Genomic DNA, 15,644 nt, shown 5'->3' with positions numbered 1-15,644 from the left:
AAGCATGTCGAACCCTTTCCCAAGAGCAGGACATGTGCTCCACTGTGAGCACTACTGGTCAAAAAAAGGAAAGGATGGAGAACCCAGATTGGCCACTGTCCATGTTTGTGGAGAGCTATCCTGCTGGCTCCTTAATATAGCACAGACCAGTATCTGTGAATGATAACCTGCTAATCTTGTAGCCTTACATTTGACAAGCAATGACGCCATTTCACCAGACTCCAATACCCTGCCCTGCCATACTCTGGGCATCTTGAATGACTTCAAGCAACTTGCTGCATATTCTCTCCAGGCATTCTGTCTGCCTGGGACCTAGGACCCCATCTTACCCAACTCCCCACTCATCACGTTCGCCTGAACCATCCTTGCACTTTCTTTAAAAAAAAAAAAAAGATTTATTAATTTTTATTGGAAAGTCAGATATACAAAGAAGAGGAGAGACAGAGAGGAAGATCTTCCATCTGCTGATTCACTCCCCAAGCAGCCACAACAGCCAGAGCTGCGTTGATCCAAAGCCAGGAGCCAGGAGCTTCTTCCGAGTCTCCTACGTGAATGCAGGGTCCCAAAGCTTTGAACTGTCCTCAACTGCTTTCCCAGGACACAAGCAGGGAGCTGGATGGGAAGCAAAGCCGCCAGGATTAGAACCGGTGCCCACATGGGATCCCTGTGCATTCAAGACGAGGACTTTAGCCACTAGGCTACCACGCTGGGCCCCCTGCACTTTCTTTAAGTGATTTTGAGGTGCCCTCTTGGAAGAAGCTTTTCTGGCCTTCTAAGGCTGGGTTGGGCACCGAGAGTGCATAAGTTCCACTGAGGGGTAACTTCCTGTTTTTTATCTGCTCTCCGCTCCAGACTTTGGTTACCTGGTGCACACTCCTAGCATTCCCACCCCACACCCCAGTGCCTAAAGCAGAATGAAGTTTCAATGAATGATTATTGAGTGAATTGGTGAATGGCTTTCATTCTATGTCTTTGTCAAAAGAGAGGGAGCGTAATTGGAGGGGTTCTCTTCAGATGTTGGAATCAGTTCATGCCTGCATTTTCCTTCCTACCAGAAATCCATTGAAACAACAGAAAAATACATAATGAAAGAATAAATCCACGTTCCTTTTACCAACGTAGGGTAAATGCTAGATAAAACCACACTGCATGCCACTACAAGTTCATTCTTCAGCCATGCCTCACTCCATGCCAAAGCCGGAGTAAAGCAGGCAGTGTTGCTGTGACACTATCCCCTTCCCTGCAACCATCCAGTGGGAACGGCTGGATTCTTAGGGACCAGTATGAAAGAGGCACGCGTCACTCCTGCTAAGAATTCCTTGGCTATACCTGTTACATGGCCCCCAAATAGAGGATGGGAAACAGGAGCTAGCCTCCAATATCTTGAAAACGAGGAAGATTGACAAGAAAAAAAAACTATGATTTTGAGGAGTTTATCAAAGCTAGAAACCAATTCTGATTGAATTGGGGAAATAAAAGAACAAAGGAAAACTAGCAATTAAAAAAAAACTCAAGGGGGAGAGGTGGGGTGATTCCCAGTTCCAACGAAACTGTATCACATAATACAATTAATCAATGAATTAAAAAAAAAAAAACTCAAAACGAAATGGAAAAAATGCAGTCAGGAGAGAAAAATACTGTAAAAAATAGATTATTCAAAGTTTCTCTGGATACTTCAAATATACAGTCAACAAAAACACATAAGAGAAAGATTTCTGGAATTGTCTGAAAATTAGTGTCTGAGACTGTGTTCAGGAAAAGCCAGGCTCGCCACCCAGAGCAGCAGAGGCCAGCAGTTCTAGCCCCTTGGGGGAACACCAGTGTGCATGTCGGACTGGGCAGCAAAGCAGAACAGAGTGTGAAACAGCTCTGAGCCTCCCAGGCACAGCCACAGGGGGGAAAGAGGGAGCAAAGAACCGTGGGACTTTCTCAGGCTAAATTGTTAGGTGTATCTCCCCGTAGTAAGAATTTTATAGAAGAAGCTTAGAATAGAAAGAACTGAGCAAAGCAGATAATACCAAAAAAAAAATGGAAGATTGTCCTTCCACACCTAATGATGAAATTTAAATTTTGAGGCTCATATGAACTCACTGCAAGTCACCCATACGGAAGACTCCATCTACAAGGTGGATGTCAGTAATGACCACCACAGCAAACCAGCAATGCTTAGCATCATTAATACTGTGATAGACCAATGCGTTTACTTTCTGATGTATAAAGAATACGCACAATCTCACTGCTCAACAATCTTGCCAAAAGTGTGTACTTTCAGTCCAGACATGTGGAAATGATCTCACAAACCCAAATAGAAAGTCTACAGAAGAACTGGCCTGGACTCTGCGGTCCAAAATATTCTTGATACAATAAACAATTCAAGGAAGCTGTTATGGATTAAAGGAGAATGTAAAAACATTATAAAGGTATAAATGTTATACACAGTCCTTAAGTGGATTCTCTAATAACAATGATATATGAAAAAAAATAAGGAGCCGTCAATAAGCAGCATTAGGGTTATGAAACACTAGTAAGAGAAAACATGATTTTATAAAAGTATATTTACTGAATGATTTTCCAGAACAAATGAAAAGTACAAAAATTAACTAAAGAAGAAAAAGAATTCTGAATAAGCTAGTAGACCTAGGAAATACTGAAAAAGCAATTATTTATCCCTTTTGATAGTTCCAAGTCCAAAATAGAAATAATTAATGGTTTCAATTTCAGTGGATTAAAAAATATTTGGAAAAGAACACTAAAGGAGAACTTTTCCATGAAGTATTAAAGCCATAATAACTAAAATGTCATAAAGTTGGCACAAGAATAAACAAATGAATATGAAATAAAATGATGTGTCCAGAAACAGAGCCACATGTATACAGGAATTTAAGCTATTAAGGTCACATCAATAGAAAAGTCAATAAATGGGGTTGCATCCATTGGCTTTCATTTGCACTACTCTAGATCTTATAGAACAATCAGCCCAGAAAGAAATACAGATTAATTAATGAACTGATTAGGCTATGCATGTGGCCTAGTAGTTGAAACACGAGTTTAAGAAGCCCACATACCATATGAGAAGGCCTTGGTATGAGTTGTGGCTCCATTTTCAATTCCAGCTTCCAGCTACTGCTCACACTGGAATACAAGCAGCCAGTGATGGCTCAAGAAGTTAGATCCCTGCACTCATGTGCGAGATCTGTACCAGATTTCTAATCCCAGCTGAGGCCTGACCCAGTTCTCATTGTTGCAGGCACTGGGGAATGAGCCAGCAGATGAAAACTGTCTCTCCTGCATCTATCTGTATGCCTTTTAAATAATTTTTTTAAGATTTACTTATTTATTTGCAAGAAGAGTTGCAGAGAAAGGAGAGACAGAGGGAAAAAGATCTTCCACCTGCTGATTCATTTCTCAAATGGCCTCTAGTTACTCTGACTACCCAATGACCACCAGTGACTTTGACACCAGGCCAAAAGCAGGTGTTAGGTGCTCTGTCTGGTAGGAGTGGTAGGAGACCAGGTTCATGGGCCATCTTCCACCACTTTACCAGACACATTAACTGGATAGGAAGTGGAATAGCCACAACTCAAACTGGCGCTCACATGGGATGCTAGCATAGCCAGCTGCAGGTAACAGATAAATGATCAGTGTCTATCATAGAGAGAGAATTCCTACAAAGCTATAAGAAAGGCAACCCTGTTATTTAAGCTGGAAAATAGTATGGAGAGGAAAAATTGAGAAGAAACACAAGTGACTGATTACCATATGAAAATGAACATAACAATAAGAGATGAAAAATGTAAAAAATTGGATAAAATATTTTCTCCACTAGATTAGCTAGAATTGAATATTGATAATGTGAAGTACTAGCAAAAATATGGGGAAATGATCTTCTGGTTTACTGTTGGTAGAAGTGCAGTATAAATAAGCAAAGCCTTTTCAGAGACCAATTTCAGGTGGTCTTTGAAATATATATGTTAAATTACACAGTATGCACTTTGTCCCAGTGTTCTGCCTCACAGAGTCTCTATCCTATACAATATTGGCCTATTGTAGAAAAGGGAAATAATTCACATCTAAATTCCCGGGTGTGGAATAGTCCCCACCTATTAAAAGCGTATTATAAATCAAGATGTATGAACATGGGAGCAGATGTAAGCTGCACTGAAGTTGCAAACCAAACTGTACCACAGCCGACGGAGCACGACTCGTTTTTTGTAACGCTGAGGGATCTAAGTGAGAGCCCTCAATAGATAAGACTTGAACCTTGATGCTGGGTTTATACAATCATCAAAAACAGTCCTTGGCCTTATAGAATTTTCATGCAAAGTTGGGAGATGAGAACGGAGCTGAGGAGGGTATTCAATGACCTAGGAAGAAAATGGGTTCCCAAGTGAGTTCATTTCTGAGAGGGGTTGCTATTCTGATGGCAACAAACATGTCATACGTTGGAAAGGAGTGCCTGGCGTAAAGCCAGTGTTGTTGATGAATGGGAACAATTAACAATCCATGTACAGAGTAAGCCTGACATCATGCATGTCTTGGAACTGACAGTCTTTTATCTTTTCTGCCTTTCAAGACATTTTTAGCTATAGAAGCTGCAACATCACAATGTTGCAGAGAGTTTGTGAACTAACAGAAAGCCCTAAATGGCATGTTCATCCTCCCAGGTTCATTCTGGTTCAGCCACATTGGCAGAGTTAGATTTAGAATCACTAAAGATGAGAAAGAAGAGAATATTACCTGCCCCTGTAAACTCAAGAGCTTTGCAAGAGTGTCTTTGGAGTGATAGCTTACTTTAAAAAATAAGGGGAGGGTATCTGTGAAAATCATAGAATAAGCACAGGCATTCAGTGTATCCAAGGTGTTTTCTACTGGATTCTATTTATTGTCTTTGCAAGTAAAAGGTATAAGACGCAGGAGGAAATAGAGAGGACTCCAAGACAGAACATCATATATCCTTGAGTTGTACTTTGAATCCTTGCCAGAATAAAATTTTCACACTCTGACTCTGAGTACAGGAAGGAGATATTATGATCTCTGAGGCCATAAAGCAGAGAATTTCGTGTACAGATGACTAACGTGGGACTCTGCCCCTGGCCTTCACTGCCCAATCCATATCCCACTGGCCAAGGTATTTCAAGCCCATGGGAGTATAACAGTAGCCACACACACATTCAGGTTGTCCTATTTTGCAAAGTTTTGAACAGTAAAGTACTGGTTTGGGGAGCCCACTTCTGCTTTCCCAGTTCTCACCCAGCCTTGCTCAGACTTATGCATGAAGGCTGTCCCTACCCAGAGGTGAGTGGCTAAAAGACTGATACCATTTGCTGCATTCTACCAGAAGGCCAAATGCAAATGCTTTCAGGAGGTCAATGCCTTCCAACTGTGAAGCGGTAATGTATAAAATTATGCGCTGAACTCATTTCCACCCAACAGCATACCATAAAATTGGAAAAACAATTCCTCAGGCGAATTCCATCCCCCAGGATCAATATGCATAAAGTACACAGGAAAGGGTCCAGGTTTCTCATTAGCAAATGTATGCTTGTTTTTGGGCTGACTGTTCAGAGGTCTGTTTCTACTGTGGTTTGATGGAAGTGATGCAGTTACCACTGAACAGCTTTGCTCTTGCTCCTTGCGTTGCGACCAGGTGAGAAGCCAACAGGGATGGAATTGTTCTAATTGCACGCAGATCAGGAATCTGAGAAAACAGCTTCCTTGCACATTTTATTATTAGTAGTCATTCTTTTCACACGTTTGTTTCATTGTTATTTCTTTTTTAATGCAAAGTCCACTGGTTGAGTCTCAGCTGTTCTGCTTCTGATCCAGTTCCCTGCTAATGGTCTAGGGAAGACAATTGAAGATGACTCAAATTCTTGGGTTCCTGTTGCTCACATGGAAAACATGGAATAGGCTCCTGGCTCCTGTGTTGCAGCCTTTTGGGGAGTAGACCAGAAAGTGGAAGATCTCTCTGTCTTTCCTTTCTCTCTCTCTCTCTCTCTCTCTCTCTCTCTCTCTCTCTCTCTGCCTTTCAAATAAATTAATCTTTAAAATAAATGAGGAAAATTTTTTTCAAAAAGTATACTGAGGGAAAGAATATAGACCACATTATAGAGGCCCTCTCTTTTTTCTTTTTTTTTTTTTATAATTTATTCGTTAATTATATTGTATTATGTGACACAGTTTCACAGGTACTGGGATTCTCCCCACCCGTCCCCAAACGTCAGATATACAGAGAGGAGAGACAGAGAGGAAGATCTTCCATCCGATGATTCACTCCCCAAGTGAGCGCATCGGCCGGTGCTGTGCCAATCCGAAGCCAGGAACCAGGAACCTCCTCCAGGTCTCCCACGTGGGTGCAGGGTCCCAAAGCTTTGGACAGTCCTCTTTCACTTTCCCAGGCCACAAGCAGAGAGCTGGATGGGAAGCGGGGCCGCTGGGATTAGAACCGGCGCCCATATGGGATCTCGGCATTCAAGGAGAGGACTTTTGCCACTAGGCCATGCTGCCGGGCCCCCTGCCCTCTCTTTTTTCTCAAGATCACACAATGGCAAACAGCAGCTTTACAATTATTAGTATGTAAGAGAGTTTTGTTGTTATCACTTTAAGATCCATGGGACAGATTCCACACCTTTGTTTCAATTCTATCTGTACCCTGTGCTTGGTACATAGCTGATGCTCAGAAAATATCTGTCATAGAATAAACAAATGACTGGGTGAATAACTAAAGGACAGGGCCAGTTTTAAGCCCAGTACTCAGACCTCCTAGCCCATTCCTGGCATACTAGGATACTCCTGTGTGGATGCCTGGATTTCCACGACAACGTGAAAGTCATTACTGAGTATACGTTTGTCATAGGTTCTAACCTTATAGTTCATCTCATTTACACCTAGGAGGGAACCAATTTAGAGATTTGTTGTCAGAAAGGATTGATTTGTGTTTTCCATTCCAGTCATGGTAAATCCAGGTGTTGTGAGTTGGCATGTAGCCTGCTACCCAGGACACAGTCTTTCACATGGCCCTTTATTGGTGACACTTTGTTAGCTCAGTTGGGGACTCTCCTCATAGAAGGATGTACTAAAGGAATCGGAAGGCTCTTTGTGGTCTCTGCTATGGCTGAGAGAGCCAATGCTGAATATCAAAGAGAACCATTCTTCCTGCTGAGTGTCACCTGCTCCCAGTCCCTTTGTCTGCCTCAGCATCTGAGGACCAAACACAGCATCCTTTCACAGGCTGAAGCTCCCCTGCCAAGCTAACCTGAACTAATCTAAGAATGGGTTGCAAGGCGCCATCAAAGTCAGAGGTGTGGGCATATGCATCTTTAGGAAGCCCTCACTCCTGACTGGAATATTTGGTTCAGGTCCCAGCTCTGCTTCCAAATCTGTCTTCCTGCTAATGTGCACCCTATGGGGCAGCTGGCAATCACCCCCGGGGAGGTCTGCCACCCACCACAGAGACCTGGGTTGAGTTCCAGGCTCCTTACTGTTGCAGGCCTCAGCAGAGTAAACCAGCTGATAGAAGAGATCTTACTCTCACTCTTTTTTCCTTTCCCTCTTTCAAATAAAAAATATTTTTAAGAAGGTTTTAATTTTGCCTTGATCGTTACGTTGCGTTGACCTTAATCTATCTTTCCCAGTATGCTGTAAAAACTAGACACACACACACAAATGATCTTGTTACTCAGAAGTTCTTAGGGTTAGTGGAGTAGTTAACTCAAAGCACAACCAACCTTTGGAGAGACACCCTGGATATATATACATTGTGCATTAATTATGTCTCACTCCCTTCTCTTTCTCAATACTCTCCTCCCTCAGGAAAAGATACTGGTGGAGGAGCCAAGAGTTCGGATTGTAAAATTGAGGAGAGTGCTGAGACACCTGCCCTCGAGGACTCGTCCTTATCCCCTGTGGATGGTCAGCAGCACTCCTGGCAGGTTTCCACAGACATTGAGAACACAGAAAGGTGAGTGGGATGTCACCCCCGCTAGACTGTCAGGCCTTCTCCACCCAGAGCCAAGCTTTCAGGTTCTGAAGACACGGGGCATTCCTTGGTCGGCCACAGCAGCACAGTCTGGCAGGAACTTTGCAGAGGGTGTGTAATCCAATCCCCCAGAAGAGCAGCAGCACCTACAAATGGTCTCTGTTTAGCCCTGCTAACACACGTCATCTCCTGTGGAAAATGACAACAATGTGCTTCCTGGGAAGAGAAAAGGTTGAATCCACACACTGTCATGCTGGGCTGCCTCCCCCAAACTCTGTCTGTTTTAAGGGAGAAGACTTCAAAATCATACAGTGGTATCTCAAGGAGGTTCTGGAGTGGCCTTTTTGGATGCCAGTTGCTCCTGAACCTTCCATGCAGTCGACTGGGAACTTGGGACAGAATCTCTTCTCTTACTCTTTGAAAACAGAGCTGATGGCCCTTCAAGGTCAGAGTGAGGCAATGTGTGGCTCAACTCTAACAGAGTTTGTTTATCAGGAGTAAGATACTCTACTCAGAGACAGGGAGGCTAATGTACTTTTTGGGCAAAGGAAGTAATGGTAGCATGCTAAATTCCTGGTCTCCATCTAGATACTATAAATGTCTTTCTGTGAGGCAGAAAGAGGAGGCCCTTGTTTCTGGGTGTTCACATTGATACCTGTGCCCTGTGCTACTCATGCCCCCAGAGCTGGCTTGAAGCTCAAAGCCATCCAATGACTACCAGGCAATTCCACTGTGTTTCTGGGGCAAGGGTGGAAGGAGGACTGAATCATTGACAAGATAATAAGTGTTTTTTTTTTTTATTTATTTTTAGAAGGGTAACACCCAATGACATTTATAGCTGTTGTGGCTCTACTTTCAGATTATAATATAATTCTAAAGTTAATTACCACATTTCTGTGTTTATAGAAAATTGGAGTGTGTGTAATTACGTGCTATTAATTACTCTCAGATTTGTGTATAAGCTTGTAGGCCCAACAATTCAAACAACAAGGCTGTTTTGCACAATTGGATGGGATTATCGATGAAGACATGATTTATCTGAATAAATTCAACAGATGTGCTGAATGTCACAGTCAAGGCAGGCACTATCCACAAAGCCATGTGCCTTTTCAGACATCTTGCTCTGCAGCTACACTCAAGCCTTGTGAGCTTGGGAGAAGCAAGTTGGGACAAGACAGCGTCTCTGTTCAACTTGGTTCTGGTGACAGGAGTGAGAAAGAACAGGGGAAGGGAGTCCCAGAAGCACTGGCCTAGGGCATGGCTTCCGTAGTTCTTCCTGGATCTCTGTCCTAAGACGTGGGTGGGTCTGAAGGCAGGCTGCCCTTCTGAATTATGGGGAAGGCTCTTTAACAACCTAGATGCTTGGAGCACACCAGAAACCAGCTGAAGCACAGGAGATGTCCCGCAGAACGGCTGATGGAGTAGCTCCCAGTCCTTCCACAGTCAATCTGTCATATATATATATATATACACACTTTTTTATTCTAAAAGCAAAATAAATACAAACTGAGGCTTGTACAATGAGGCATAGACCTTTATCCTTCAGTTGACACATAGCACAGACTGAGGTTTCATTTTGAAAATTTGCAGTTCGTTATTCTTTGTTTTTATCCATTTTGCAGAGACATGCGAGAAATGAAAAACCTTTTAAGCAAACTCAGGGAAACTATGCCTTTACCGCTGAAAAATCAAGGTGAGTCTGTGATCTGAAACAGAGGGTTTTTAACATGATAACCTGGGACCTGATTTTGTGAAATTCAAGTATTTTACACCAGCACCAAGCATGTGTCATTCCACAAGGAGATACTGAAAAAGGAGCCTCGCAGGTAAATACAGCTTTGCTCTAAACAGAGCTGAGATATAGTGGCTTCAAACCAGACTGCCCTTCCACTGGTGCTGCCACACCCCACCATGGAAAGCACAGCACCAGACATGGCCAACACAAAGAGACTGAAAACAAGCCCTTTGCCTTTCAGAAATGAGCAGTAATAATAACCTATACCAAGAACATACAGAGAGCCATCATTTCAAATATTTTCAAGTATTCACTGGATTTAATTCTTATAACAATTTGGAGAAACAAAATGCTCTTAGTGCTTTGCAATTTACAGGGCACTGAGGCACAGAGAGGCTGACCAACTTGGCCAAGGTCATACATCCACAGATGTGAGTGCAGGCAGCCCATCTCCTGGGCTGTCCTAGTGCGGGGGGTGGTCAACGCTGTGACTCAGAAACAAGAGGGGATGCTCTCAGAGAGAGGGACTTCTATGTGCATCTGTGAACTGTTGCATCCCCAGGATGCAGAGTCTGGCCCACGGTAGAACACCCAGCACAACGTTTGCTAAATTTGCACCCAACTTTGCAGCTGCATGGGCCAAAGAGGTGTAGCAGGACCCATAATTAGCATGTTGATTAAGCATGTGTGGCAGGAACAACCATGAGCAAAGCATCAACTTCAGAGAGTGGCACACGGAAGGTGGACAAGGACCCTTTAGAAGCTCCTCCCATTTCTACTGAGCCAAGCCTGGCTGGATGGGAGGACATAGTGCTACTTGCTGAGGAAAGAGGAGGAGGATGAGTTGGCAGTGGAGCTGAAATGTCTCATGGCTCAGGGAGCAGCTTGGCAGGAGGTGGAGAGGTGGAAGTGAGAACACCCAACAATGAGGTTAAGGGTGCAGCCTGGGCCGCATGGAGAAGAGGGGTCAGAAAATCAGAGGCAGGCAATACCATATTCCAGGGAACCCCCTAGAACCCCCAGCAGGGCCTGCTTGGCAAGGCAAACTAGCTTGAGCCACGGGTGTCATGCTTGGCAGTGTTCTGAGATAAACTACATGTTGGAGTGATGAGAGTTGGCTCTAAACAAGGCATGAAGGACCATCGTCAGAAGTGTGGTGTTTATGACCCAGGGCTAACCTTGGTTTACACATATGGAATCCACTACTGCACAGCTTTGGGCCTCAGAACAATGTGAGCTATGCCCACTGCCAAGTTTGCAGAAAGCAGATGCTTAACAAATGCCTTATTGTCACCATTGCTGCTGCTATGTTATTACTATCTACTGCCTGGCTCACCCGACTTTGCTCAAGAGACACACAAGTCCCCATCAAACAGTCCCTGAAGCCACTGATGCTGATCATGAAATTCCATCAAAAGTTCATGCAAGATGTGGATTATTTTTCAAAAAATCATGAGGTGAACACTCAATATAGCTATTACAATGAGAACTGGGGTGCCTGCATCCCCTATCAGGGTCCTGTTTCGAGTCCCACGTCTTCTTCCAATCCCAGCTACCTGCAAATGTGCACCCTAGGAGGCAGTAGGGGATGGCTCGTGATAATTGGGTGCCTGCTGCCCATGTGGAAGACCCAGGTTGAGTTCAGGTCTCCCAACATGAGCTTGACCTGGTTCCAACCATTGTAGAAAGTAGATGGAAGAGCTCTGTTGTTCTCTCTACATTTCCAACGAAGAGCAATTTACCAGACAAAATGTTAGCAGGATCTTATGCACAAATTTTCTTTTCACACAAATTCCCTTGCAGTCCCATGATTCCATGGGTTTTTTGAGGTACTCTCATATGGAGGCACTCTTCGTGTGTGCTTGTAAGTGGCTGCGGGGCAGAATAAGAACCTGGTATTTTGTGCTCACATTTGAAGCCATTCTTAGTGCCCTGACAGGTTTAGCCAGTCCCCTGCCCTGATCAACAGCACCTGACCTCTTGCTGTCACTCAGCTGCTCAGCATCATGATTGCTCAAGGCTTCCTAGTCAAAGGCATGGCTGTGCACAACCCATATTTGCAATCAAACAATCCAAAACATTCTCCCCACATGGAATGACAATAAATGCAACAGTTTTTGAATGATGATTGTACAGGAAAAAACAATTTTCATTTTGTTGACTTAGGTCATTTTGTAATAAAAAGCCTACTATACATATTTGGTAGAACTTTATTGTATCCTTGTAAACAGAAGAGAATTGATTGCAAGGACTCCTTCAGAAGGAGAAGATGCAGTGGAATTTCAATCATCAAGATACCAAAGTGAAAAACTAGAAAATTCAGACTTCTTCATGTGGAGGGAGAAATGGAAGCCTTCAGTACATGAACATCTCCCTGTTCTGCACATGCATGGTTTGCACTCGGGCACAGTCAGTGTGCACTGAGCAGGGTGGGCAGGTGGGTCTGCACTGCAGGGTCCACTGGGGGCCAAGGAACAGACACATAAGCATCACTGTGATGAGAAAAAAAATCGGTCATATTTCCTTCTCTGACTGCATATACCAAGATGGACAGTCGGGGCTTACCACAACCCTGCTGGAATTATACAAGTCTAGAAATATTAAAATATGAAACCCTTATTACAGCTCCTTTTTCTGTGGGACCTTATTGTCAAACCATGCTTTTAAGCTGGATGAAAACCATTATAGAATGCCATCTGTTTCCTTCCTGACTTCGTATTTCCTTTCAGTAATCACTCCACTTACACATGTATGTGGAAGATGGATAAAAGGAAAAGCTACCACTTCTGGTCCCCTGGTTTCCAATCTCAAATCCTGACTTGTGAAAAATCCCATCAATATCAGAATGGGCTCCTGTACAGACTTCACTGCAGAACTTGACACTGAAACTTTCCTGTCTATTCCAACATTTAGAGATTGCACCTCACCTTCTCCCCCTTCCTGCTGCAGTCCAAACCGGACTCACTTTCAATCAATTTTCAGTGGCAGAGATTTTGATGGTTAGCAATGATGCCTTCATTTTACACAGAGCCTTTTCTTTTCCACTCTTCCAGGAAGGGGCACATAGAGCAAGACCCCTGATTGAGCTGCAGTTCCACAGCAGGCTTGGGGCAGCATACAGGTCTCCTGGCCCGCAGCTAACTGCTCTTTCTGCTGTTCAGTGCCCCTCCCGTCCTACATTCCGGGTCACTGGCAGTGCTGTGGGGAGCTTCATTAATTATGATAGTCTTGCTGTGTCAAATGGATTACAAATGGAAGCACCTGTGGAGAGCCCGCAAGGTTCCTAGCAAAGACTAAAAGGAGACGGGAGAGTGAAGGACACGCATCTTCAACAGGCACACTGTTATGAAACAAAATAAATCCAGAGAGAAACCGAGCAGAAGAGCCTGCCTCGCTTGCCCCTGAATTCTGACTTAATGAGTGCTGTGGGATGTGCCAGTGTACTCATTTCTGGCTACAACTGAGTGTCCAACCAGGCACTAAAAGCAGTTCAGTCTGGGACTGAGGGTGCCCCGGCATGGGTTCCCTTTGGTGGATAGTTCCGCTCCAGACTGAAGTGGTCTAGGAACAGTTCTCCCGGCATCACACCTCAGATCCATTCCAAGTCCAGATCCCCATCTCCAGAACTAAAATGGTCACATGCAACAGGAGAGTTCTGGAATATTTGGCTAAAGAATAACTGGGTGCTTATGCCACTCTCTAGTCTGAAAAACAACCCTTTCAGATCCTCTCCTGAGGTCCTCCCAGGTGCTACCAGCTTCTGTGTAAAGTTATGCGACACAAATTGACGGACACCTACACCTGTTGTAATCTCCACACCCTTTATTTTAGCAGGCAGTGGGACACAGTAATCCTTGTCTCCGCTCTAATGTACTCCACACAGCAATTTCCGAGTGCATTCCTCTGATCATGTTGAACCTCTGTTCACATCTGTGCAATAGCTGCTCGGTGTCTACAAAAGGGAAATCTGACTTCTTGTGCCAACAACTGTTGTCCTGATTATCATCTGATATGTGATGGCTACCTATGATCTGACAGGTTCTGTGCCAGGTGCTGGGATGTCTCTCCTCCCGCTAGAACCTGTTCCTCTCAACAGGACAGAATGAGACTCACTTGGGAAATCCTTCCAGTTGCCTGCCCCTCACAGAGTTTGGGGTGGAACCATCAGGATAGGTCTTGTGAATTCCACAAGTGATCATACATGTGTGTATGTGGGCACACGCTTGCACGTATGCACACAACTAGAAATGAGTGCTTATGGCAATATCATATACTTGGATACATATTGCTATAAGGACATGTAAGATTCTCCCCAACTAAGACTTGAAGTGAAAATGGGGGTTATTAGGAATTGCATTTTGGAAAGTGCCTTAGCAGAAATCTTTTAGGATGAGTTAACCAAGAGATAGAACAAAAAGCAAGATTAGGCAGAGATTTCAGATGTATGAAGGAACATGAGAAGATGAAAGGGCAGGGCATTTCCATGAGTGAAAAACAAGAATATGGGTGGATAGTATCATCACCATAAGAGGTTTGAACTTTTATCCTGGAACCACCACAAGGATTCGGGTGGGAAGCAGGTGCAGTCATCGGGATGAGAAATATTGAACATCAGAACTAAAGCCAGGGAATTAGGGAAGAGGGAATGGCCAACCAAATGTGCTATAAAAGGAGAAGGCAGAACCCAGGATGAAGCCCAGGTCAGTCTTGCAGAATGAAAGAAACGATGATGTCAGTCACTAAGTCAGCAAGAACAGAGGAGGAGCCATGGAGGGAGACGATGGTTGGGGTTTTAGATGTGAGGACATGTCTGAAAGCAATACTCAGGGGGTATTAGAGCTGGCATGAGATGGGATCCAGGAGCTCTGGAAACATCAGAGTGTCGTCTGTATAGTGGAGAAGGCCCACGCATAGTTGAGAACACCCAGGGAGGAATCCTAGAACAGCAAAATGGAAAGTTTGAGGCAAAAGGAGATGTTCCCAAAGGGGGCCCAATAGAAAAACCTAGAAGAGTATTGTAAAATCAATCAGGAAAGGTTGCCAGGAAGAAAGTGGTTCTTAGTACAGAACAGTTAATCTACAAACCAAAGTGTCTGTGCAAACAGACAAGGTCATCACAGGTGGTATTGGCAAAAGCTGCTTGCTTGGGATTTGGGATATATAAACCCGGCTTCAGGGAATGGGTGGGAGGAGAAGATCTGGGCTGTAAGGGTAATACATTGTGATAAAGAGAAGCTTACAGAGTGGTGGGGAGAGAAGATGAAATGCAGATTAACCTGCCAAAAGCTGTCACAGTTGTTTATGGAAAGGATGGGATCATGAAAGAATTCAGAATCACGGAGCAGCCAAAAAGTCTTTATGTAAAGAAAATGTTTAAGATACTCCTAAAGGAGGGATTACCATTTGTCTAAGGAGGGAAAACTTCCGGGATGGAGGGGGTTGCAGGAAATGTGGTGTAGATTAAAAAAAAAAGTGAGGAAAGAGAAAGCATGGCATATTTGGGGAATTCTTAGAAGTTCTGTTTGTACCATCCACTCCTTCATAAAATCTTCATTCCGGCCAGATGGGATTGTTTACTTGGATCCAAATTAGGCTGAAGTTAATCACTTCCATGACTTTGCTCACACTGTGCCCTCCATTCAAAATGTCTACCTCCTCCATCAAATGTCCAAAATGTCTACCTCCTCCATCAAATGTCCAATTTCTCTTCATTCCATCCCTTGGGACCAAGCAAGAACACCAGAACTTCCATGAAAATTCCATAAATGTCTTGTCCCTTTTCCCCCAAAGAGATAAAACATCTGTCCTCCTCTTAGCTCCTTCCCCCATTTGGGTCTCTTGTATGGCAGTCCTAGTAGTGCCTCGTCATTACTCCTGGGAAGAGTATGGAGGTCAAGGACCATCTTTCTCTCATGACCCACCTGGGGGTTG

The 15,644-nt window shown here is 43.9% G+C and overlaps 1 protein-coding gene across 1 annotated transcript in view; it reads left to right on the top strand.

The window, feature by feature from the left end:
* The window catches only part of RGS7BP (regulator of G protein signaling 7 binding protein), a 109,082-nt gene that overhangs the window by 86,830 nt on the left and 6,608 nt on the right, over positions 1 to 15,644 (top strand). Inside the window, exons 4-5 of the mRNA XM_004583737.4 lie at positions 7,813 to 7,960; positions 9,601 to 9,671. Coding sequence (XP_004583794.1) covers positions 7,813 to 7,960; positions 9,601 to 9,671 — 219 coding nt within the window. The remainder of the gene's footprint in view (positions 1 to 7,812; positions 7,961 to 9,600; positions 9,672 to 15,644) is intronic.

This window comes from Ochotona princeps, chromosome 23 (genome assembly GCF_030435755.1).
Source record: "Ochotona princeps isolate mOchPri1 chromosome 23, mOchPri1.hap1, whole genome shotgun sequence".
Taxonomy (NCBI): domain Eukaryota; kingdom Metazoa; phylum Chordata; class Mammalia; order Lagomorpha; family Ochotonidae; genus Ochotona; species Ochotona princeps.
This window is presented reverse-complemented; position numbering and strand designations above follow the sequence as displayed.